The sequence below is a fragment of the Neofelis nebulosa genome, chromosome 7 (genome assembly GCF_028018385.1).
Source record: "Neofelis nebulosa isolate mNeoNeb1 chromosome 7, mNeoNeb1.pri, whole genome shotgun sequence".
In the NCBI taxonomy this organism is placed as follows: Eukaryota; Metazoa; Chordata; class Mammalia; order Carnivora; family Felidae; genus Neofelis; species Neofelis nebulosa.
In genome coordinates, this window is record NC_080788.1 from 137,251,429 (window position 1) to 137,275,704 (window position 24,276).

Consider the following 24,276-nt stretch of genomic DNA (forward strand, 5'->3'; position numbering starts at 1 on the left):
CTATGTGTACAACCCATCTCTGCCAATATTTAGCTCAAATTCAGGGCAACACCTCTTCTAAGGTTCAATTCATCTTGGAAATAAGTCATATATAATCTGTAAGGTTACTTCCAACTCTAAAATTCTATAACTATTTGTATTTCCTTAGATACATGTACTTGATTTCTTTGCATTTTAGCTATCTAAATGAATCAGGAAACATGCACAGGAAATAAAAAATGCCTTGGTCCCATCAACAAGCCGAAAAGGAATACACACACATATTTTAGGAATATATATGTATTTTAAAGGATTCAACAGGCCTTTGGGGTAAGCAAAATCAAAGCAAGGATACAGGATGAGAAATACCTTAAGTTAAAGTCAACATAGATTGTTTAAGACTTACATTTGTGTTTATATACATAACATGCTACAGCATAAAAGCACGCCCAACTTCGTTCTCTTAAGTTACAAGTTAAATGTATATATTCATTGAGTGGTATCACCTCTGGATGTCTATACACTGGGTGTTAAGTATGGACTCCAGGTTTCCTTGGGTCTCTCTCCGGGCTCATCTCCCTCTTCAGTATTTCTACTCCCATTTTCCTTCTTCTTACACAGATCTGCCATTCTTAAATCTAATATCCGATTTTCTCCACTTACATCTTCTTTGAAATGTTATTGTGCGGGATTATGAGGTGTACTTTTTATAACAAGCAGAAGTCACAAGATGTAGACATCACACAACTTAATTCAATGGTTATTTAAAAAGTAGAAAACTGAACAAATATTCAGTTGCCAACTTAGAGGATTTTATATAGCATTGAGTGTTCTAGTTACTTCCACAGTATCAAATTTATTTCTCACTCAAGAAAACAGACTAAACATTTATTATATCTTTCTTTGGTGGAAACAGAAGATACATTTTTTCCTTTGACAAAATTGTCCTAGGGGAATAAAACAAGTGTTTTTCCAAATTAGAGCACCAGTCTTTCCTAAATGTCAGCGTGTGATAATTCAGATAAGAGTTGCAGTCTTTTAAATTTCAAAAAAGCTATTCTTAAGATGGTGGTTTGGGCCGTTTTGCAGATGGTCCATCTGAGTTAGTTCTGTTATCAGTGTTATTTTCATCTTCTGCATCATCTTCATCATCACCTTTTAAAATAAATATTTGTTGTGTGATAATATGTTCAGTGGTTTAAAGAAAGAGATTGTTAAAATGGTTGATACTGAGACCATTTCACTTTAAGGATTAATTAAGTTATGCATACGTTGGATTCAAAGTATGTATGGTTACAAAGATTTCAGGAATTTTGGTGTTTAAAATCTTTCTTATCTGCCACTTTCTTTGGAGATATAATCTATACACCATGTAACATTCACTCTTCTAAAGTGTACAATTTATTGATTTGTAGTATACTCCCTAGGTTGAGCAACTGTCACCGACATTTAATTCTAGAACACATTCATCATCTGAGAAATCGCACACCAACAACCAATTCTCACTCCCCTTAGCCCTTGGCAACCTCTAATCTACTTTCTGTCTCCATAGATTTGTCTGTTCTGGACATTTCATATAAATGGAATCCTAAAATATGCGACCTTTTCTGTCTGCCTGCTTTCACTTCACATGTTTTTGAAGTTCACTCACGCTATAGCCATTTACCGGTGCTTCATTCCTTTTTAGTGTTGAATACTACTCCATCGATGGATACACCACATTTTGTTTATCGCCTCATCAGCTGACGGACATGGTGTTGTTGCCACTTTCTCGTTATTATAATAATGCTGCTATGAATATTCATATATAAGTTTTTATGTGAACGTAGGTTTCCAGTTCTCTTTGGAGAAGTAGGAGTGGAACTAGGAGTTCCTAGGAGTGGAATTACTGGGTTATAAGGTAACTTTAACTTCCTGAGGAACTGCCAAACCATTTTCCAAAGAAGGTGTATCCTTTCATATTTCCACCCGCAATGTCTGAGGACTCCAATTTCTTCACATCCTAGCCAAGACCTGTTATTGTTCTTTTTGATTACAGTCATCCTAGTGAGCGTGAAGTGGTATTTCCTTGGGGTTCACTAGGATTTCCCTGATGGCCAATGATGCTAAACATCTTTTCACGAGCTTATTGGCCATTTATATATCTTATTTAAAGAACTGTCTATTCGGGGCGCCTGGGTGGCGCAGTCGGTTAAGCGTCCGACTTCAGCCAGGTCACGATCTCGCGGTCCGTGAGTTCGAGCCCCGCGTCAGGCTCTGGGCTGATGGCTCGGAGCCTGGAGCCTGTTTCCGATTCTGTGTCTCCCTCTCTCTCTGCCCCTCTCCCGCCCGCTCATGCTCTGTCTCTCTCTGTCCCAAAAATAAATAAAAAACATTAAAAAAAAAAAAAAAAAGAACTGTCTATTCAAATCCTTTCACATCTGGTAACTGGATTGTTTGTAAGCCAGTTTTAGTACTGAGTACTTTTTAGTACTGAGTTCTATCACTTTTCTTTAGTAACTGGTACAATTTTAAAGTTTTGTATATTTGTTGAGATCAAATTCACAGAACACAAAATGTGCCATGTCAATCTCGATTACTTTTAACAAAGTAAAACCTAAGCTTTATGGGGTCTTCATTAAACAAACAAAAAACGTGTCTTCTGATACAAATATACTACTGACGTTCCATTAATAGGTGGCAGTTATTTTCTCAACAAGTAATGATATTTTAAGAAATGGCTCTAGCTATACTCATCCTTACGCCAATGATAACGTTTTCAAGAGATTACAGAAGTACTTCTGAAGCCAAGAAACAGGACTTCATTCTCAATACATTGGTACTCCCAATTAATATATCCATGGAACCAATCTATTGTCTGAACTCAGTGTAATGTTCTGAACTGGCTCCTTCATATAATACACAAGATGCAAAGTACAGTACAGTGTAAGTCCCTTTAGAGAGGAGGTAAGTCCTGACTCCAATATTTAATTCTTTGGCCCTTCAGCTCCAGGCAAAAAAGGTACCTACCTCTTTTCGTATTCAAGACAAGACTTAAATTTCACACTTCTCCTTTCAAACTGCACCTTCTAAGTTGGCATATGGAAAGGAGTCCCTGGGAGTTAAGACTCCTTAAACTGAAATCCTCAGAACTTACTCTGAAATTAATTCTAAAATTAATTACTTATTTTTAAAAAATTTAAATCCAAGTTAGTTAACATACAGTGTATTAACGAATAGAATTTAGTGACTCATCACTTACGTGTAACATTCAGCGGTCATCCCAACAAGTGCCCCTCGCCCATTTAGCCCATCCCCCACCTAACATCCCTCGGGCAACCCTGTTTGTTCTCTGTATTTAAGAGTCTCTTATGGTTTATCTCCCTCTCTGTTTTTATATTATTTTCGCTTCCCTTTCCTTATGTTCATCTGTTTTGTATCTTAAATTCTACATGAGTGAAATCATATTTGTCTTTCTCTAACTTATTTTTCTTAGCATAATACACTCTAGCTCTATCCACATTGTTGCAAATGGCAAGATTTCATTCTTTTGGATCGCAGAGGACAGTCTTCTTAACGTGTTTGTAACTTCATGAAATTTTGTAAATTCGTGTAATTTCGTTAAATTACAAATACGTTAAGAAGGTAATACTCCTTTTCATCCTTCAACACCCAGCTCAAAAGTCATGCTCTCTGAAGCCTTCTTGGGTCCTCTCAGCTTGCAATAGTTACAGAGGGCCCTGGGGTCATACTTCCAATCTGTTAGTAAGTATTTGCTTGTCTAACCCCCACCAGCCTGAGAGTTTCAGAAAGCCAGGAACTGAGTGGCATTCACCTCATTCCTTCTCAAGAGCACAGCCCAGTGCCTGGCACAGAGCAGTCGGCACTCAGCACGATTTTTGTGATACATATGGAAAGAGAGTCGTCAAACGCTTAAGCAGAAGTAGCGCAGATAATACGGCGGTAAGGACTAACAATTTTTAGTTGGGATTCTTCTTCCCCCAGGGCTCACTTGCTCCAAGACGGCCACTCTACCCGGGCTCCCCTGCCCCGCCCTCCTGTCGCTCCAGCACCTTCTCAGGGCTCACCGTCCAAGGCCTCTTCTGGAGCCGCCACCCGGTCTTGCGCTTCCTGCTGTACCAGGGGGCCGAAGAGTTCTGTCACCAGGTCTCTCATCTGGGCCACGCCAGACAACAGGGTCTCGTAAGGATCGGCGTCGGCCGGCACCTCACAGGGCACCCGCAGCCGCTGCTGTTGCCCATCCAGCCCGACATACTCGCCCAACACCTCCATGGCGATGGCTGAGCTTCAACAGCCACCGACTTGCAGGCGCCACCCGGAAGCGGAAGTCAACTCGCCGTGGGCGCAGCCTGGGCAGGCGGGAGAAGGGAGAGGAGTGACTTCCGTTTGTCGGAAGTTGCTCCTCCCCCTTCCTTCGCTTCCCTTCCTTGAGATTGGTTCTTAGCGCTGGGCCCCTCCTCCTCCGGCCACGCCTCTCGCAGCCTCTTTTCCCGCCTCCGCCGGGCCGAGCGGCGGACCCGCTGACAGTTGAGGATGGCTGGGGCGGAGGGGTCTGCTGGGCGGCAGTCGGAGCTGGAGCCCGTGGTATCGTTGGTCGACGTACTAGAGGAGGACGAGGAGCTGGAGAATGAAGCGTGCGCCGTATTGGGCGGCAGCGACTCCGAGAAGTGCTCCTACTCGCAGGTGGGCGCGCGGCCCTGGCCTCGCCTTCCCCGGGCTCCCGCTGAACCTCCTGTTCCCGACCAGACTTGCCCCGTTCCCGCGTGTCGCGGCCCGGCTCCCCTGGGGTGGTCCCAGGCCACCGTTCGTCGTAGACTTCCCCATCCCAGGCCCAGCTGCCCTTAAACCTCAGTCTCCTGGTTCCCTTTCTCAGCTTGTTTCCAGCAGGGCTCCCCTCCTCCCTCGGTCTTCCTCCGTCTAGTCCCTCAGGATTCTCCAGGCTTTGGCCCTGGGACCCCTGCTCTTTCCTTCCTCTCCTTCTCTTCTCCGTGCCTTGGCTGCTTTTCAGAAACTATCCCCTTGACCGCTCAAATCCCGACATCTTTGTCCTTACTTTTCCCATCCTAAGAGTGTTTATTTGGAACCGAATGGGAGAGTCGAAGCAGAGTTAAAGGAGAGAGCTCTGGATTTGAAAATCTCCCCGAGCTGGGCCCCTTGACAGCTAATCCTCTGCAATTTAGTTTGACAAGTACAAGCTGGTAGGCTTTCTGTTGTTGTTGTTGTTTTTGCGAGGCGAAGCAAGTATGGTGTCTATCTGCAGTCCGCCCCCCGTGGAAATAGACCGGAACCACGACAGCAGGTGGCACTGGTAAAGGAGGGAGGAGGGGAGAGGATTTGCTTGAAGGGTATATTTGGCATTTGGAAGACGTTATGAATCAGGATTTGAGGGGGTGTGTTGTAGTGTTTGGTGACTCATCCTATGTTTCTAGGTACAAAAATGGAGAAAGGTGGGTAGAAGAAAACTTTACACGGGATGAGAATTGGTAGGAAGAAGGAGGTTGCCTAGCTCCAGGGCTGGGGGTGGGTGGGATGGCAATATTGGGGGATGAGGTGAGAGACTTGGGGTCATTATGTGGTGTGGACTGAGCTCATAATACCAGTTGTCATCTTGACCAGTTGAGTTTAACCCTGCCCAGTGGTTAGATTGTTGAAAAAACCTGGGATCCACAGACAGACCCAGATGTTGGCTGGTATTTTAAAACCTTTGGTCACCACTAAAACAACTTTTTTTTCTGCTTTCCTTAAAATGTATGTAAGCTATTTTTGAAATGTGGTTAGCTTTATAAATTGGACTTCGTAAACTTTTTCTTTTTACTTTAGTAAAATATATGGAAAATGCACAAATCATTTGTATGGTTCGTGGAAAAAAGTGAACATATGCATGTATGTAGCCCCCAGATCATTACTGGCATCCCAGAAGCTTCGCTGCCTCCCTCCTTCCTGGAGGAGGGTAACCATTGTCAAGATTTCCAAAAGCTTTGCTGATCTTTTCCTTCAACTTTTAATTGTGAAAAAATTTAAATCTACAGATAAGTTGAAAGAATACTTTTATGAACACCTGTGTACCTCTTCCACATATTCACTTTTTGCCACATTTGCTTTTATCTCTCTTCTCTATGTAACTCCGACCCCTCCATCTCCCCTACCCCCCACCTCCCCAGACCCCCTCCCCGAACCATTTGAAAATAAGTTGCAGACATCATGACACTCTAAATACTTCAGCACGCATCTCCTAAACTCTAAAGGATTCTTGCATAAAATGCATTGATCTTAATCGTAAGTGTGATATTGCTAACATAAGCCTGTACACATTCTCTTACATTTTCATGTGTTAAGATGTTGGTGCAGGCCAGCTGATTCTTCTTTTCAGCTGCCTGAGAATTTTAAACTATCGTTGTAAGAAAACATCGTCTGCAATGAGCACTACCATAGTGCATATATAATGACATAAAACATGTGACAGTGTTTTGGCACTCTCTTGTGTGATTATTCTCCTTCCCTTTTGTGGCTTTTAGGGCTCAGTAAAGAGACAAGCACTCTATGCGTGTAGTACTTGCACCCCAGAGGGAGAAGAACCAGCAGGAATTTGCCTCGCTTGCAGTTACGAATGTCATGGGAGTCATAAACTATTTGAGCTATACACAAAAAGGTGAAAACAGAGATTGGTGCCGGATGCTTTTTAAATGTTTAGATTCGTTTCCACCTGCGCTTTTTTCTTGTTTTTCCATTTAAAGTAGTTGGGTACTGGTAAAATTTAATATAATTGTTTTAGATAATTAGAATAGTTTTTCTGGAGGGCCTTTTAATATAATCATTACACCTGAAACTAGTTTTACCATATATGTTAACTAGAATTTAAATAAAAACTTAAAAAAAAATCAAATATAATTATTGCACAAACTCAAACTAGTCATCCTTCTTTGTCATTATTTTACTTGTGCGTATATGTATGTGTGATATAAATATTTATTTCTGTGCATGTTAATTTCCCAAACTGTTAAATCTTTTATTCTGTGCTTGGAGAAATTTCAAATTGGACATATGAACAGCAATCAAGGTCACTTTTTAGACCCTAGAAATGAGTTGAAAGGGCAGGGACTGTGCAATACATTTAAAGAGTAATTCATTAGATTTAAAAGAAAAACTAAAATTTGGCTCTCCCTCATTTTTTTCAGAAACTTTCGTTGTGATTGCGGAAACAGCAAGTTTAAAAATTTGGAATGCAAATTATTTCCTGTAAGTGAGCAGTGTAAAAATACATTGAAAGTAGCTGAGATGGATATTTGCCAGAGGGGATAAAAACCATGCATTTTCCAAAAAGGAAGTTCTTATGCTTATTCTTTCAAGTAGGCAAATTGGTATTAGACTGTATTCCATTAAAAAAAAAAAAAAAAAAAAAAAGACCGTATTCCATTTTTTATTTTATTGGAAAACTAACCTGTTCAGAGTCTGCATTACAGACTGTAATATGAAAGATTTTGGTGGGAATGTTCTTTAATGTAACTGAGGTTTAATTATGTTGGCTGTGTTCATCCTTTAAGGCTTTTAAAGTAAAGGGTATAAAAAAATTTTTTAAGGTTTATTTTATTTTTGAGAGAGAGAGAGAGAGAGATCGAGAGAGAGAGAGAGAGAGAGAGAGAGAGACAGAATCCAAAGCAGGCTCCAGGCTCTGAGCTGTCAGCACAGAGCCCGACGCGGGGCTAGAACTCACGGACCGCAAGATCATGACCTGAGCCGAAGTCGGCCGCCTAACCGACTGAGCCACCCAGGCGCCCCTTGAGTGTTTAACTTTTAATTTCAGCTTGGGTTGTGATCCCAGGGACGTGGGATCGAGCCCCAAGTTGGGCTCCACACAGAATGTGGAGCCCTGCTTAAGATTCTCTCTCTTTCCCTCTGCCCCTTTCCCCCACTCGCAAGTTCTCTCTAAAAAATAAATACATAAAAAAAATAAAAAAGTACTTTGAAATTCTGGGTTATAGAGGTTGGTGATATAATTTTATCAGCATTTTGTTAATGGATGTATTTGGTTTCCCCAATTACTACAAAGAAGGTACAAAAAATCAAATTTGCTCTCTGTATCCTGGAAAAAATATCCTTTTGATAGGAGTGAATTCTTTTTCTTTGTACTTTGAAAGTTAAAAACCAGCTTCTGGGGAGGAAGGTATTTAATGCAGAAATTTATTGAATGTATTAATGTCATACAACATGAAATACATGATATTTTATTATTATGTCATGGTATTTTTTATATTTTACTACAATATATTGATCCTGTGTTATAAATATATGTAATATATGTTTTTATAGTATATTGGTGTTATAAAAATAATGTATACCATATGTGATATTTATATGCTACTTATAATTTATACTTTCATGATGCCTGAAATTATAGTTAAAATTAGACCATATTACATATTGAAATGAATATCTTTCAGGACAAAGCAAAGATAAATTCTGGCAATAAATACAATGACAACTTTTTTGGATTGTACTGCATTTGCAAGAGACCTTATCCTGATCCTGAAGATGAGGTAAGGCACTTGGAGGTTAATTGGAGGTTAATACCTCTAGCCTTCACTCCTTAGCCTGTTGTCCAATCTGGGCCTTTATAGCTGTTCAGAAGGGATTTGGGGATTGCGAGAGGATTCTAGGTTTATCCTTTCTTAGGAGTCTGTGCTGGAGCTGTAACTGGTACAGATCTTGAGTGTTCTTCTCATTCTACATTACAAGAATGAAATATTGGGCAGGACATTCTCAAGGCCAGTGCTTTCGTCCTTCCTCTCTCTCTCGTTGCCTGCCTGCTCCACCGCCGAGCACTCTCCAAACAATGACTTTCAACTTCTTGCCTCCATGGAAGAAAAGAAATGGGGTGTACAGACTGGATCCTCAATTAGAAGTATACACAAAATAAAAAAAAAAAAAAAAAAAGAAGTATACACAGAATTTAAAAAGAATTTTTCTTCCTCACTCCGTCGTACTTCCCAGATAGAAGCACTGTTAACACTTTTTGGTGTGTATGTTTTTAGACCTGTTTCGGTCCCCACATAAGTGATGTGTGTTTCAATTTGTAGTTTCCTTTTGACAAAAGTGAAAATTCCGTGTGCTCACTTTTGCAACTTGGTTTTCTCACTTCTCGGTATATCATAGACTTGTTTCCATGCTAAAGAGCACAAATCCACCTTGTTCTGATCACAGCCAAGTACTCATAATTTGACATGCAATGAGTTAGTTACCTAAATGTTCTGTAGCAGACTGGTCCGATCTCTTTTTTCAGTATTCTAAAGAAAGCTACAGTGGACGTCCTTATACCGTAATTTGATTCAGTAATATTCCTGCAAGTATTTATGGATACTTAGAGGTAGAACTGATGAGACATAGGATATTTATATTTAAGATTGTGTTGGGACACCTGGGTGGCTCAGTCGGTTGAGCATCCGACTCTGGCTCAGGTCGTGATCTCATAGTTCATGAGTTTGAGCCCCACCTTGGGCTCTGTGCTGACAGCTCAGAGCCTGGAGCCTGTTTCAGATTCTGTGTCTCGCCCCTCTCTCTGTCCCTCCCCCACTCATACTTTGTCTCTCTTTCTCAAACAGAAATAAACATTAAAAAGAAAATGCTTAAAAAAAATAAAAAATAAAATTGTGATCACCTCTGTCAAAAGAGTTCAGTCACCAACAGTAGGTGATAGTGTTTTTTTTCCCCAATACTCTGTCAGCCCTACATACTACCAGTCTTTTTAAGTTTTGCCATCTTGATAGATGAAGAGGTGTATCTTTTTTCTTTTCCCTGATCATGAATGAGAGTATGCATCTTTCGTGAGTTTATTGAACATTTGTAATAACCTATCTGAATTGTCCTTTCATATCCGTGGCCCATATTTTGACTGGGTTGGATTTTGTTGTGTATTTACTGATTTGAAGGAGTGCTTTATGTTTAGAAAAATTAGCCTTCTGCCTTCTTCCTTGCTTGCTAGTTGTCTTGGAACTGTAATTATTGAACCAAATTATATAGAGGAACAAGTTGAAGATATCTTTGAGGTAACAAAGATAAAACCTTAAAACTTGATATTTTAAGGTATGGGGTAAAGTGTTATAACACTGTTAAATCAAAAGACAAAAAATAAGATGCCAAATAAATTGATCAAGGTAGAAGAAAGAATAAAACTGCTTTATATATATATATGTATATTTCATATATGTGTGTGTATATCTGTATTGACATATATATAGGCATATATGCTTTTTTCCCCCTTTGAGAAGTTATAATAGGGAAAGGACAGAACAACATTGGGATATTAATCAGTAGATATGAAAGTCTGGGAATGAAAGGAAAATCATTCTAAAAACAGTCTGTGCCCTATGGTGTATCATTTTCCTAGGGCCAGAATCTAATTTCTTAACTAACTCAAATTAGGGAAGTTGTTGCTGTCCATATTAGCAAGAGACTGTTTATAATATTTACTTTTCAGTTTAAGTAAAGTGAAGGGCTTGAAGAATGTGGGGTTGCCACATTCTACATTGGTCAATCCACCTCACCTTCCTGGGTCTTGGTTTTCACGTAAAATGAGATGTTACTTATAAAGTCTTGCGAGAGTCAGATGCCAAGTAACCAAAGTGGACCAGCTTTGACGGTTGTTTCCAAAGTGCTCATCTCAGTGTAACCTTTCGGCAACATCAGTTCGTGTTGAGTGAACTTCTTTGGCCCTGTGACCCGCTATTTCTCCCTGGCCCCTTGACTGTTGGCATGTGCATAGCCGTCTCACAGAATCGGTATAGAGAATTTAATATATAGTTCTTCCGTTCGCTGGATTTACGTCCGTGTCCCAGAATTCATTGTAATCATTAACACACAAACTGCTTTTCCGTGTTAGATTCCGGATGAGATGATCCAGTGTGTAGTCTGTGAAGACTGGTTCCATGGAAGGGTAAGGAAAGCTTTTTACATTGTTGTTTTTTTTAATTTTTAAAAATGCTTGGTTTTTTGAGACAGAAAGCATGCACGCACATACACATGCATGGAGGGAGGAAGGGCAGAGACAGAGGGAGAGAGAGAATCCCAAGCAGGCTGCATGCTCGGCACTAAGTCCGACTCAGGGCTCAATCTCATGACCGAAAGATCATGACCTATAAGATCGTGATCTATATCGAGTTGGACATTTAACTGAGTGAGCTACCCAGGCGCCCCAGCTTTTACCTTTTAAAAGGTATTATCTGTACAGAAAGAAAAAAGATCTCTTCTTGCTTCTTTTTGAATTGTGTTATATTTTACATTATAATTACTCTTCTAAAAAGAAATTGTAAAGATATGATCCGTGTTCTGTTGCAATATTTGTTTATTAAATAGCATTTTGGACAACTTGGAGACTACAGGGAAAATAGTGGGTTTTCTGTATTCACAGCATCTTGGTGCCATCCCCCCCGAGAGCGGGGATTTCCAGGAGATGGTGTGCCCGGCTTGTATGAAGCGCTGCCCCTTCTTGTGGGCTTATGCTGCACAATTGGCAGGTGGGTATCTTGTGGAGTTGGTGTGCCACAGCCTCGTACTTGTGAAATTTCTCTGTTCAGTCCAGAATTTTTAGCAACTGTTTTTGACTGGACTCCAAGGTGTAGAAAAAGTGTAAGATAACGTTCCTTCTCCACAAGGTGCTTATAGAATGGTTGGGAGACTACCAAGAACAAATCTATGCTTAAATAACATGAGGCAGAGGCTGGATGAGACCAAAGTTAGGGAAAATGGAGGCAGTTTTTGAATGGGACTTTGAAAGATAAATAAAACCAGAATAAGTTGTTCTTTTTTTAATGTTTGTTTATTTTTGAGAGAGAGAGAGACAGAGCACAAGCAGGGGAGGGTCAGAAAGAGAGAGGGAGACACAGAATATGAAACAGGGTCCAGGCTCTGAGCTGTCAGCACAGAGCCTGATGCGGGGCTCGAACTTAGGAACAGCAACGTCATGACCTGAGGCGAGGTCGGATACTTAACCGACTGAGCTATCCAGGCTCCCCCAGAAAAAACTGTTCTTTTTTTAAAAAAAAAAATTTTTTTTAATGTTTATTTATTTTTGAAGGAGAGAGAGACAGAGTGTTGGGGCGGGGGGGGGGGGGGGTGGCGGTTGCAGAGAGGGAGGGAGACACGGAATCTGAAGCAGGCTCCAGGCTCTGAGCTGTCAGCACAGAGCCCGATGCGGGGCTTGAACTCACAAACCATGAGATCATGACCTGAGCTGAAGTCGGTCGCTCAACCAACTGAGCCACCCAGGCGCCCCATAAATTGTTCTTAAGTATAAGATATGCTATTGGTTGGGAGATGTGGGGTATAGTTTGTTACCTAGTACTTTTATTGTACCCAAAGAAATTGGCCCAAAACAACTGATCAGCGATGGTCTTGAGGCATTATTTAATTTTACTGTTGATGCAAATGTGTTACTTAATTTATTTTTAGAGTGGCAGTTACTCATAGTATCTGCTGCTCTGACCTCATAATTTCTTGCCCCTCTCACCTTCAGGGAACATTTTACCACACAAACTGCAAACAGCACAGCCGTACCTAAAATCTCACCCTACACTTTTGATTTGTCTCAAAGTTCTTTTTTTTTTTTTTTAAGCATTTAAGTTTCGGTTTTTTGTCTGTTTTTCAAGAGAGAACATGTGAGTGGGGGAGGGGCAGACAGAGAGGGGAGAGAACCCCAAGCAGGCTCCATGTTGTCCTCGCAGAGCCTGACGCAGGGCTCCATCTCACAGAACGTGAGATCATGACCTGAGCCAAGATCAAGAGTCGGACACTTAATCAACTGAGCCACTTAACCCCCGTCTCAAAGTTCTTAAACTTGGTGCGTCCTCCTTGTGTTCCTACCCTTTTCAGTTACATCTCCCACTTTCCACTGGACCTGTATCTATATCTCATTTGTTGGGTTTTCTTAATCAGTCTTCCCCCTGTCCCTTCATTTCCTTGTCTGTCAACAGGTGGCCTCATTTCCCATTAAATCGAAGTGCCATCATTCAACATGAACTTCCCCATCATTGCTCTTTTCTTTTTGACAGTATTTCTGGGTCTATATCCATCCTTTTTTTATTCCTTCCTCTCATCGAGAAAAGCTGGTTGTTTTTTCAAAACTACCCTTCCACCTGTGTTTATAGTTAAACCTCTTCCTGCTTGCTTCTTGAGGTATCCTACCTCTTTTTACTGCCTGCAGTATTTTTCTTTTTCCTTTACATAGAAAATGCTTAAGTAGTGATTGGCATTTTTATTTTTTATGTTTTTAATATGTATTTATTTTTAAGAGACAGACAGTGCAAGTGGGGGAGGGGCAGAGAGGGAGGGAGACACAGAATCCAAAGCAGGCTCCAGGCTCCCAGCTGTCACCCCGATGTGGGGCTTGAACCCACAAACCATGAGGTCATGGCCTGAGCCGAGGTCAGAGGCTTAACTGACTGAGCCACCCAGGCGCCCCTGTTTTTTTTTTTAATTTTCAATTTTTATTTATTTGTTTTTAAAGATTTATTTAAGTAATCTCTACACTGAATGTGGGGCTTGAACTCATGACCCTGAGATCAAGAGTCACCTGCTCTTCCAACTGAGCCAATCAGGTGCCCTGTGATTGACATTTTTAAATGAACTGTTCAATTATTTGAACTCTGGATTAGGCAGGCATAACCAAAGGAAGAGTTGATAATTCCTTTCTCATTATTCCAGAGATTAAGGTTGACTTGCTCTTTTTCCAGATTTTGAAATCTTTTTTAATCAGACTAAGTGATTTCACTGTCTATGGATATGTGTGTGTGTTTGCTTTCATTGAACCCACAGTAACCAAAGTATCTGTGGAGGATGATGGGTTGGTGCTGAATGTTGATGGAATAGGTGATCAGGAAGTCATCAAACCTGAAAATGGAGATCATCAAGATAGTACCCTCAAAGAGGATGTTCCAGAACACGGAAAGGATGCTGTCACGGAAGTTAAAGCAGAGCAGACTAACGAACCATGTACCAGCTCTAGTTCTGAGTCTGATCCCCAGGTAACATATGAAGTATAAGCCATCAAAGAACTAAAGCTTAAGCAAAATTACTTCTGTAAGCTCTGTAGCTTTGGATCTCAACTGTACCCTTTGCCCAAAGAAATTCCTTTATACAGTCTAAACTGTCAGAGTGTAAAAAACATACTTCAAAACTTAATTTTATTTCAGACCGCACTTAAGAATCAACATCTCAACACAGAATCACAGTCTGGCTGCAGACTTCAGGATCTTAATGCTAAGCAGTTGATAAAGAAAGACACTGCCACCTATTGGCCCCTGAACTGGCGTAGCAAGTTATGTACCTGCAAAGACTGTATGGTGAGTGACTGATCAAGGTCAATGTCACTGTGTTTTATGGACTGATGCCTAGAATAAGACTTTCTGAAAAATATATTTAGGAAATTGATGTTAGCTCTGTAGAGAACTTTAAAATGTTTCATATTAAGCAAATTTATGAAATGCTCTTTGCAGTCTGAATGCTTGTGGGAGAAATTAAGAATCATGCAGTACTTTTTATTATCTTCATTTTAGTGGAAAACATAAATTTTTATCTTTTTCATATCGTAGAATTTGCTTGGGAATAAAAATTACTTGAAAGTTCCAGTAAATCAGTAGTTTTCATTTTTTAATTAAAAAAATTTTTTTTAAAGGTTTTTAAATAAAGATCTTTTAGACCATACAACACCTATTGGGAAGTTGGGAGATTACTAAAAGAGATTTGGGCAAAAAGAATAAATCATTCAAGCAATTCTGTACTAAAAGGCTCAGGTTTTTCTGGCAATTAATGTAAAAAAAAAAAAATTAAATAAATTTTTAGTGATTCTCAGTTCTTGAGAATTGACTTTCTGAGAATGATATACATACGTTCTAATGGGAAACTGGTTTTATTTTTTGAAGAAAATGTATGGCGAGCTAGATGTCCTGTTCCTGACAGATGAATATGACACAGTTCTGGCTTATGAAAACAAGGGCAAGGTTGACCAGGCAGCTGACAGGAGAGACCCTTTAATGGACACCCTTAACAGCATGGACAGAGTCCAGCAAGTGGAACTTATTTGTGGTAAATGCTGTTTGAACAAAAAGTCGTGAAGTTCATAAAGTTTCTTTCCCTGTTAAAATATGTGTAAGGAGGGCTACCGACACCTACAGTTTTAATTTAATACAAAAAAAGCTTAAAATTGGAATTAGAGAATAGGCTTCAATTATGCTTATTATGCTTGCTGAATTGTAGCGTTGCTGGGTATTTAGCTGTGATTACCGCTGAATCAGAGTTAGGTGCTAGAATAATTACGTGCTTGAGAAACCTTAACATGCTGTTTTGATTCAGGGTAGGTGTATGAATATGGAATAATAGAAAATCAATTTCTTTGTCCATCGATTTAAATAGTTTTCGTGGAGCATCACGTGTCCTCTTTTTGAGCAAAGCATGTTATCTTTTGGATGGTTCTTGAGGTTGCTTTAGTGGTTCACAGGAAACCACCAGAGGAGAAAATATCCCTGAGCCCTTAATTGCAGGCTTTTGCATTTTTCCCCCCAGCATGCCCAACTGATTTTAGTAATTTCCACCCTGACTACTCAGATGCCACCACCTCTGTGGCATTGATCGTTTCTGTCTTTTATTTTTAACTATCTGATTAATTTCTTTTGCCTTTATTAGACTAAAAGCTTTTTGAGGATGGAGGCTGCATTTGAAGGATTTTTGTAGCCCTCAGGGTACCTCATACATAATAGGAACTGTTAAGTGAGTGAATCGGTTTTGAAGCTTATAAAGTTTGAGGAGTCCAAGATTATTTCCATTACTAGAATTCCAGAGAGATAGGAGACCTTTTTAAAAAATTCTTAGCTAATATTTTTGGAATGGCAAGTTTTTTGAGTTCTGTTTGTTCATTTGTTTTAAGAAGTAGGGTCCTCAATATCAAAATGAAAGAACTTGTGAGAAATTGGAAGCAAGTTTCCATGCAAGTTTCGCTTAGAGAAAATTTAAAGTATTAACCTACTCAACTATCAGTGGAAAAGATGCACTTTGTTTCTAAACGCAAATGACTTGCCTAAAGTCTATGTACCTTTTTTGTTGTTTTGATTTAGAATACAATGACTTGAAGACTGAACTTAAAGACTATCTCAAGAGATTTGCTGATGAAGGCACGGTATGTATGTTGCATTACAGAATTTTAATCATAGCTCTGTATGTTTTGAATAAATTGTTCATTTTCTTGGATGAAAAAATGACCATATGTCTTAACCTGGATCCTTAAGAGGTGACTGCGGGCAGAGCAGAGGGGAATCAGGAGCAGGTGGTGAAACAAGGACCTGGCCTCACTGGGAGTCCTTCCAGCCCTGGGCTCGAGGGGGTGAGAGGTGGAGCAGCCACACAGGGTCTGCAGAGTGTGCTTGTGGCTGAGGGGAAGGCCAGGACATTGGCAGAGGTCCTTGGAGGAGGAAGAACAAATGATCAGGCAGGGAAAAATTAATTCCAGGCCCCTTATTTTGGACTTTGGATTCTATAGTTTAGAATAAAAGAACTTCAGAATTTGAGACCAAAACATTTTTCTGGCTAGTAAGAGAGTCTGTCTACTTTTAAGGGTGACACTGATTCTAAAATGTATAATATTTAAAATAGTCTTGGGGTGCCTGTGTGGCTCAGTCAGTTAAGCATCTGACTTTGGCTCAGGTCATGGTCCCGCGGTTCATGGGTTTGAGCCCCATGTCAGTCTCTGTGCTGACAGCTCAGAGCCTGGAGCCTGTTTCGGATTCTGTGTCTCCCTCTCTCTCTGCCCCTCCCCAGCTCACACTCTCTCTCTCTCTCAAAAAAAAGAGTAAACATTAAGAAAAAAATTTTTAAATAGTCTTCCAGATGAATTTATAAATACTTGCTCTTTACGATTCACATATTTGTGACAGAATTTTTTCATGAAATACTTTTCTGCCTTCCAAAGGCAGATATAAAACAAAATTTAAATTTTCTTGGTCTAAGGCTGTCCTTATGGACAGTTGATGCTTTGTTCTGCTATGTCCAGACACAGAAATCAAGTTAGATGTGGGTGTGGTGGGTGCCAAGGAAGTATGCTGAGACTTTCTTTTTCTTTTTTTCTTTTTTTCCTTCCTTCCTTCCTTCCTTCCTTCCTTCCTTCCTTCCTTCCTTCCTTCCTTCCTTCCTTCCTTCCATCCTCCCTCCCTCCCTCCCTCCCTTCCTTCCTTCCTTCCTTCCTTCCTTCCTTCCTTCCTTCCTTCCTTCCTTCCTTCCTTCCTTCCTTTCTATGTTTATGTATTTATTTTGAGAGAGGGAGAGAGAGAAAATCCCAAGCAGATGCCACACTGTCAGCACAGAGCCCGACGCAGGGCTCGATATCATAACCGTGAGATCACGACCTGAACCAAAACCAAGAGTTAACCGACTAGACACCCAGGTGCCCCAAGACTTGTTTTCTTGGAAGGAGTCTCTGCCATGTTGCTTAAGGCCACTTTCTCCTTGCTCGTGAATGTGGGAAGAACTTGAAACTGCCTGGGTGGACAGGGTCACAGTGCTGCCTTTTTGCAGAATGAGTTGTAAAGTCAGAAGTTGAGTTTTCTCTTTAGTAGATTTCTCTCATTTTTTAGAGGATGTTCTTCACAGTCACTGTGAACATCCTCCTGCCTCTCAGCAGTTCTTAAACTACAGTTATTCCTGTCCCTCTGTTACTGCAGACTTCTGTTTCTTCTTGCTAGAACTAAGAATGTTCGTTCATAGGTGTAACTGTTTTTAACCTTGGCACTGTTTTTTTGTGGTTTTTTTTAATGTTTATTCATTTTTGAGAGAGAGCACGAGTTGGGGGGAGAGTGGGAGGGGCGGAGAGAGGGGGACAGAGAATCCCAAGCCGGCTCTGAGCTAACAGCAGAGAGCCTGATATGGGGTTCAAACTCATGAACCATGAGATCGTGACCTGAGCTAAAGTTGGACTCTCAACTGACTAAACCACCCAGGCACCCCTTGGCACTATTGTTTTTGTTTTTTAATGTTTATTTATTTTAGAAAGAGAGAGAGTGTGAGCAGGGGAGGCGCAGAGAGAAGGAGACACAGAATCTGAAGCAGACTCCAGGCTCCCAGCTGGTCAGCACAGAGCCCGACGTGGGGCTCGAACCCATGATCTGTGAGATCATGCATGACCTGAGCCGAAGTCAGATGTTTAACGGACTGAGCCACCAGGTGCCCCTTGGCACTTTTGTTTTTAATTAAAGTATAGTGTTAAATTAGTTTCTGGTGTACATTAACCTCTGCATTATTGATGGACATTTGAAGTCTTTCAAATGTGTCAAAGCATGTGTGTTCCTGACTCTAGGACCTCTGCTCTTGTGCTGTTTGTGGTCACAAGGCTCTTTATTGATTTGATTACACATAGTTAAAATCATGTAAAAGATATATTTCCAATCACATTTGAAACAAGCTATTTTTTTAAAAAGTTTATTCATTTATTCTGAGGGAGAGAGTGTGCAAGCAGGGAAGAGGCAGAGAGAGAGGGAGAGAGAGAATCCCAAGCAGGCTTCCTTTTCCCAGTGCAGAGCCCAACACAGGGCTCAATCCCAAACTGTGAGATCCTGATCTGAGCTGAAATCAAGAGTCCAACACTTAACTGAGCCTCCCAGGTGCCCCTGAAACTAGCAATTTTCTTCAGTCTTAACCTGGATCTTCAACTTAGGGATCTCTGTCATCACTAGGGCCGCTTTTTATCTGATATGATGAGTTAAAAAGACAGAAAAATATATTTGTTTATTGTTCCATGACATTACTAATTAGATCCTTGTAAAAACAAATAAGAACCTTAAGTTGCAATAAGGTTAATCTACTTTGGTTGTATTTGTCCACATAAGATTATAAGTTCTAGATGTTCTTAGATAATGGACTGCCTTTTATGTTTGTGTCTGACTATAAAAAAGAACACTTAGGGGCGCCTAGGTGGCTCAGTCAGTTGAGTGTCCCACTTCAGCTCAGGTCATCGTTCTGCAGTTCATGAGTTCGAGCCCCACATCGGGCTCACTACTGTCGGCCTGGGGCCCGCTTTGGATCCTCTGTCCCCTTCTTTCTTCCCCGCTCCCCCACTCATGCTCTCTCTCAAAAATAAATGTTAAAAATGAATAAAATTAAAAAACCACTTAGAAACTACAAATCTTCTGAAAGAAACCAATAAAATGATTTATTACTGAACCCCAGTATTTATTCCTTAACATTCTACTCTGCATGTTGGCTGTGACCGTTTGAGGGTCTAGAAGCTAAAAATTGCACGCTCTGATTTGCGTGTTTTTAGGTCCCCTCTCCCAACATCCTTGCAGGAAAAATTCTTTTTTTGCCTTTCAGTGTTTAGTGTTGGTGATCCGAAGTAGGGAGAGATCCTTCGAATTGGAATTTCCAAGTGTCCTATATATTAGCAATTCATAAGTGTGAGTTTCCACGCCATTTAGCAAATACATTAGAGCTTTGTGGTATCGCGAGTATCTCCAGTGTCTAGATCTTGACTTTGTTAGGGGTTCTGAGTCCTCACTTGTTGACCAGCTGTCTCAGCCTTGGTGCTTGTGAAATTGATGTATCAGTCTGTGCCGTTCTTCCATTTAGAGGATTAACGAGGGTCTTCCCCCAAGGAAGTTACTCGAGTTGACATTGCTGTTTGTGTAAGTTAGCGGCACTTACTCTTGGGGAGCGAGAGGGAGTGTTTCGCTTTATAGCCAAGTATTTATCACCTCCTTTCCTTTTCTCTCTCTCACTCTTGCTCACCTGCATTGACTGGGCTTCTTTCTCTTTCCCTCCCTCTCCCTGCCCCTCCTGCATTCTTTCAGAACAATAAGAATGTGTTACCTTTGTAATTAAAAAGTAAATGAACACCTGTTTCCTGTGATAGACTGGAGGCAGCTATTGGGTCAGATCAGCTGGCGGAGCACTCCTGGGTGAGCCGGGGCTCCTGTCAGCTTTTCCCAATTTACTCTTTCGTCCATATTGTCCCTTTGTCTTATTTTCTTATTTCTAGTGTTTTATTTTGCTAATATCTTGAACACCTTTGTATGATGCTCTAATCTTTTTCCAGTGAAACAGAAGACAAATTTCTCATTGCATAAAGTGGATATTCCATCTACTAAGAGTAGTTGCTACTTTATTTTTTGCCAGTTATTCTTTTTTTTTTTTTAACGTTTATTTATTTTTGAGACAGAGAGAGACAGAGCATGAACGGGGGAGGGTCAGAGAGAGAGGGAGACACAGAATCCGAAACAGGCTCCAGGCTCCGAGCAGCCAGCACAGAGCCCGACACGGGGCTCGAACTCACGGACCGCGAGATCGTGACCTGAGCCGAAGTCAGACGCCCAACCGACTGAGCCACCCAGGCGCCCCAACCAGTTATTCTTTTTATGTGGCAAACACCTCTAATTTTGGCCTCCTGAAGAGGAAAAGTGTTTTGGCTCCTTTTTTTCATTAAAGAAGAAAACACAAATCTCAAAGCAAAACAGACTTTGTTTCCTGTGGGTACTCACATGGAGCTGAAGGATGTTCCCAAGAGACAGCTGTGGTCCTGGGCGAGGGCAGTGGGCTTGGGAGACCTTCAGGCACTTAGTTAAGAACTTACTACGTGGGGCGCCTGGGTGGCTCAGTCGGTTATGCTTCCAGTTGCGGCTCAGGTCATGATCTCACAGCTCATGAGTTCGAGCCCCATGTCGGGCTCCGTGCTGACAGCTCAGAGCCTGAAGCCTGCTTCGGATTCTGTGTCTCCCTCTCTCTCTCTCTGTCCCTACCCTACTCATGATCTGTCTCTCTCAAAAATAAATAAAAGTTTAAAAAAAATTTGGGGGCGCCTGGGTGGCTCGCTTGGTTAAGCGTCTGACTTCGGCTCAGGTCATGATCTCACAGTTTGTGAGTGTGAGCCCCACATCAGGCTCTGTGCTGACAGCTCAGAGCCTGCTTCAGATTCTGTGTCTCCCTCTCTCTGCTCCTCCCCTGCTCATACTTCGTCTCCCTCTCTTTCAAAAATAAATAAACATTAAAAAAAAAATTTAAAAAGAACTTATTATGTGCCAGGCAGTGTTTCACAGGCATTAAATCCAATCTGATCTCCCATCCTGTTAGATAGGTGCTGCTTTTATCTCATTTCGTGTGAGAAAAGCAACGTGAGTGATGGCATCCACTCTCGGCACTGTTCTGCCCTCCTGGCTGTATGGCTCTGGCCCAGCCCGTGTCTGTGCGCCTGGATGAATGAGCCCTCTATAGGATGGAGATATATGATTAGTTACACATTCAGGTCATTCTTTTTTAAAGTCTACTTATTTATTTGGAGAGAGAACATAAGCAGGAGAGAGACAAGGAGGGAGGGGGAGAGAGAGAGAGGGAGGGAGGGAGGGAGGGAGAATCCCAAGCAGGTTCCATGCTGTCAGCACAGAGCCTGATGCAGGTCTTGAACTCACAAAACGGTGAGATCATGTTGAGCCGAAATCAACAGTGAGATGCCCAACCAACTGAGCCACCCAGGCGCCCCTAAGATAATTATTACCAGCAGTGTTGTTCAACCTGTTTGTGATTAGCATGCCTGGTTATTGCCGCCCTGTAACGCATTTCCCTTTCCTGGTCTTTGCTGTTTCCTCCACAGGTGGTTAAGAGAGAGGACATCCAGCAGTTCTTTGAAGAATTTCAGTCAAAAAAGAGGAGGAGAGTGGACGGGATGCAGTACTACTGCAGCTAGATTGGACGATGGCACCTGCTCAGCCAGGCCACCGCCAAGGCCACTTACTGTGCCCGGAATAAAAGAGGCGTTTCTCGCATCTGGTCCTGTTCCGGCCTCTCCTTGGAGAGGCCTCCCCTCTGGCCTTGAGCTTCCTTTCCTCCTTAACCACGGTCGCCACAGTGTGTATGCAGATTTCACAACCAGCGCCCTCTGACTCCGCTAAATGCAGCTCATTCCACAGACTGCCGGCCCGCCGCCCGACTACCAGATAACCCCCAGGTTATTCGCTTAGAAGTTTTAAGAAGTTCGATTTGGTTTTGAGACAGTAAACTAGTTTGTTTTTTTTTTTTTTTTTTTTTCCTAATGATTTGTTCTTTAACTCCTGAACGTGTCTACTCTGCCACAGAGCTGTTGTCTCCCAGGACCCTCGCGGTGGGGGGCACGGCGGGAGTGTCCTTCCTGTCTGCCACAACCCCTCTAGGTCCCTCACCCCTCCGATCGTGGTGCCTTGGGTCAGTGCTTCCTCAGGCCCGGTCTGCCTCTTCTCCCACATCCCTGCTTTTGCAAGCGTGGTCACGGCTTAGAGGGTGTCTCAAAACTCGCCTCCTCTGGGCCCGACCTCCGGCGGAGTCAGGGCTGATGGTTTTCTGGGCTGGACGTCTGTCACGGGCGGGGAGATTGGCCGATGGCAGGACCGAGGAAGCCAACCTCTGTTATGATTTTTACTAATAAAGTGAAAACTTCATTCACAATTCCACTGGCACTAGATATTCGAATTTCAGTACTGTAGTGCTCACAGGGCTTCCTGGAGAAAATTCGCCAGTGTACTAGTCCCTCTGCTGCTGCCTAGAAAATAGACCGGGTACTACCCTGTGAAATCTTAGTGGTTTACAAAGTCCTCTGGATTTCTTTATCTTATCAGGGATATTCATAAGCATATATTAAAAACAGACCTATTTTGATATTGTTCTGTTACGAAAATGTTATGAGAACCCCAGTAAATTATTAATTTCCCCCTTAAATCTGTGCTGAAAGAAAAAAAATACTGGTTTAGTTTACTTCTAGCGAGCAGGGCAGGGAGTGCCCTGTTTTGGAAGAGGCAGAGGGTATGTGAGAGACTCCAAACAAGGCCCCAGGCTGCATGAATGATGAGCTTTATGTAAATAAATGTTAATGTCCACGCCTGGTTCTCTGATGACCTTGAGACCCGCTTTTGAAGAACCTTGTGGAATGTTGTATTTTAAGGGGAAGTCCTTTCAGTTGGTATGAAGTCTCTTTACAGCCCTCAGTCTATGGGGAAAACACCTTTGATAAATGCAGAGTCCTCAGTTGCTGTCCCTCTGGAGCAACACGGTCTCTCCGGACAGTAGAGGACCTGCTTCAAGGTATGTGACCCTAAGCGTCGGAGCCTTTGGGGCCACGAGTGTACGTTGATTTTCCTTCGTGTGTCCAGCAGTCGCATGTACCCGTCCTGGGGTGAGATGAACCCGGCCTACAGGACATCAGGGCCTCAAAGAAATGGTCCAACCGTGGTTTTCTGCATCAAGCCTCCTAAGTACAGATCCCCGTGAAGAGTGCTGTGTGGAGCTAGAAGGCCTTCCGGCCACAGGAGGTGCTCGTGTGCCCTGAGCCGGCCTTGCAGAAGGGCTGGGTTGAAAAGCTCGGGGCATCTTTGAGGCTGGTTACGATCCCCAGCCTGGGAACCCTTTTCCAAGTCTGAGGATTTCTGAGCGCCCTCTGCAAGGTTGCGCTAGTGTGCTTGTTGTGGTCCGAAAGTTTCTATCTTCTCAAACGTTTGCTTTAACTGCCAGGGAGTTTCTTGCTCTGATGACAGGTCAGGACCAGGTCTCGGAGGTGACGCGTTATTGCGCAGCACGATAATACGCATCACCCGGGGCTGAGGGGCTCGTTTAGAAAGGTACTGCTCCTCCTTTTACATTAACCAGAAAACCTCTTTTTTTTTTTATCTGTGTTCACAACTAGTTTTCTTATTGACCGTAATGGACTGTCTCTTCTTGTAGAGACTGATTTTGGCCAACATGTGGCAGTTGATATCAATGCATGTTTTATGCCGAACGAGAATACGATATTAGTTGCTTTTAAGGAATTCTGGCATCGTACGTGCATTTTTGTAGACTTGTTACTGGACTTACAGTTACATACTTCGATCAGGTTTCTGTAAAATTTAAATAAAATCAGTTCCAACAAAATGTGGCTTTTCAGATCGTTTCTAGTCATATTTAAATGTGCGTAGCCTCCCTCTGCAGGTAATAAGAAACATGAATATGATGTGAGTATTACAGCAGCTATTCCTGCCCTGGCGTCCTGCTCCAGCAGAGGGACCGGTTAATTTCTCCCCTGCTGTTCTAGAAGATGTGGCCTGATCTGAGGTTTGCCAGCAGGGCTCCTGCACTGCCCTGGCTTTATAACCCCTCCTCGAGGGAGGTTCCAGGACTCCCGCTGGGGCCCCAGGGAACAGGAGAACCGAGCAAGGCGCTTGGGTTGCGACCAATGGCAACATGTTCAGGTACTGCTGTGTGTGGAAAGAGAGGCCAGGCGCCCACAGTCTGGGGAAAAGATGAGGTCCACCGTCACGGTAGCTCTTATTTCAA

General features: G+C 42.1%; 2 protein-coding genes across 2 annotated transcripts; one reads left to right on the plus strand and one right to left on the minus strand.

Moving 5' to 3' along the window:
• Positions 1 to 263: 263 nt before the first annotated feature.
• Positions 264 to 4,325, minus strand: GON7 (GON7 subunit of KEOPS complex). Its single transcript, XM_058740120.1, has 2 exons — positions 4,047 to 4,325; positions 264 to 1,134 (listed from the first exon to the last, which is right to left on the minus strand). The coding sequence occupies exons 1-2, from the start codon at positions 4,249 to 4,251 to the stop codon at positions 1,040 to 1,042; spliced, it is 300 nt and encodes a 99-aa protein (XP_058596103.1). The 5' UTR covers positions 4,252 to 4,325; the 3' UTR covers positions 264 to 1,039.
• An 84-nt stretch (positions 4,326 to 4,409) lies between these two features.
• UBR7 (ubiquitin protein ligase E3 component n-recognin 7) lies at positions 4,410 to 23,874 on the plus strand. The gene is made up of 11 exons (XM_058740116.1): positions 4,410 to 4,662; positions 6,495 to 6,628; positions 7,155 to 7,215; positions 8,418 to 8,513; positions 10,853 to 10,906; positions 11,381 to 11,486; positions 13,783 to 13,991; positions 14,160 to 14,309; positions 14,889 to 15,051; positions 16,077 to 16,138; positions 21,590 to 23,874. The coding sequence occupies exons 1-11, from the start codon at positions 4,513 to 4,515 to the stop codon at positions 21,680 to 21,682; spliced, it is 1,278 nt and encodes a 425-aa protein (XP_058596099.1). The 5' UTR covers positions 4,410 to 4,512; the 3' UTR covers positions 21,683 to 23,874.
• Positions 23,875 to 24,276: the final 402 nt, after the last annotated feature.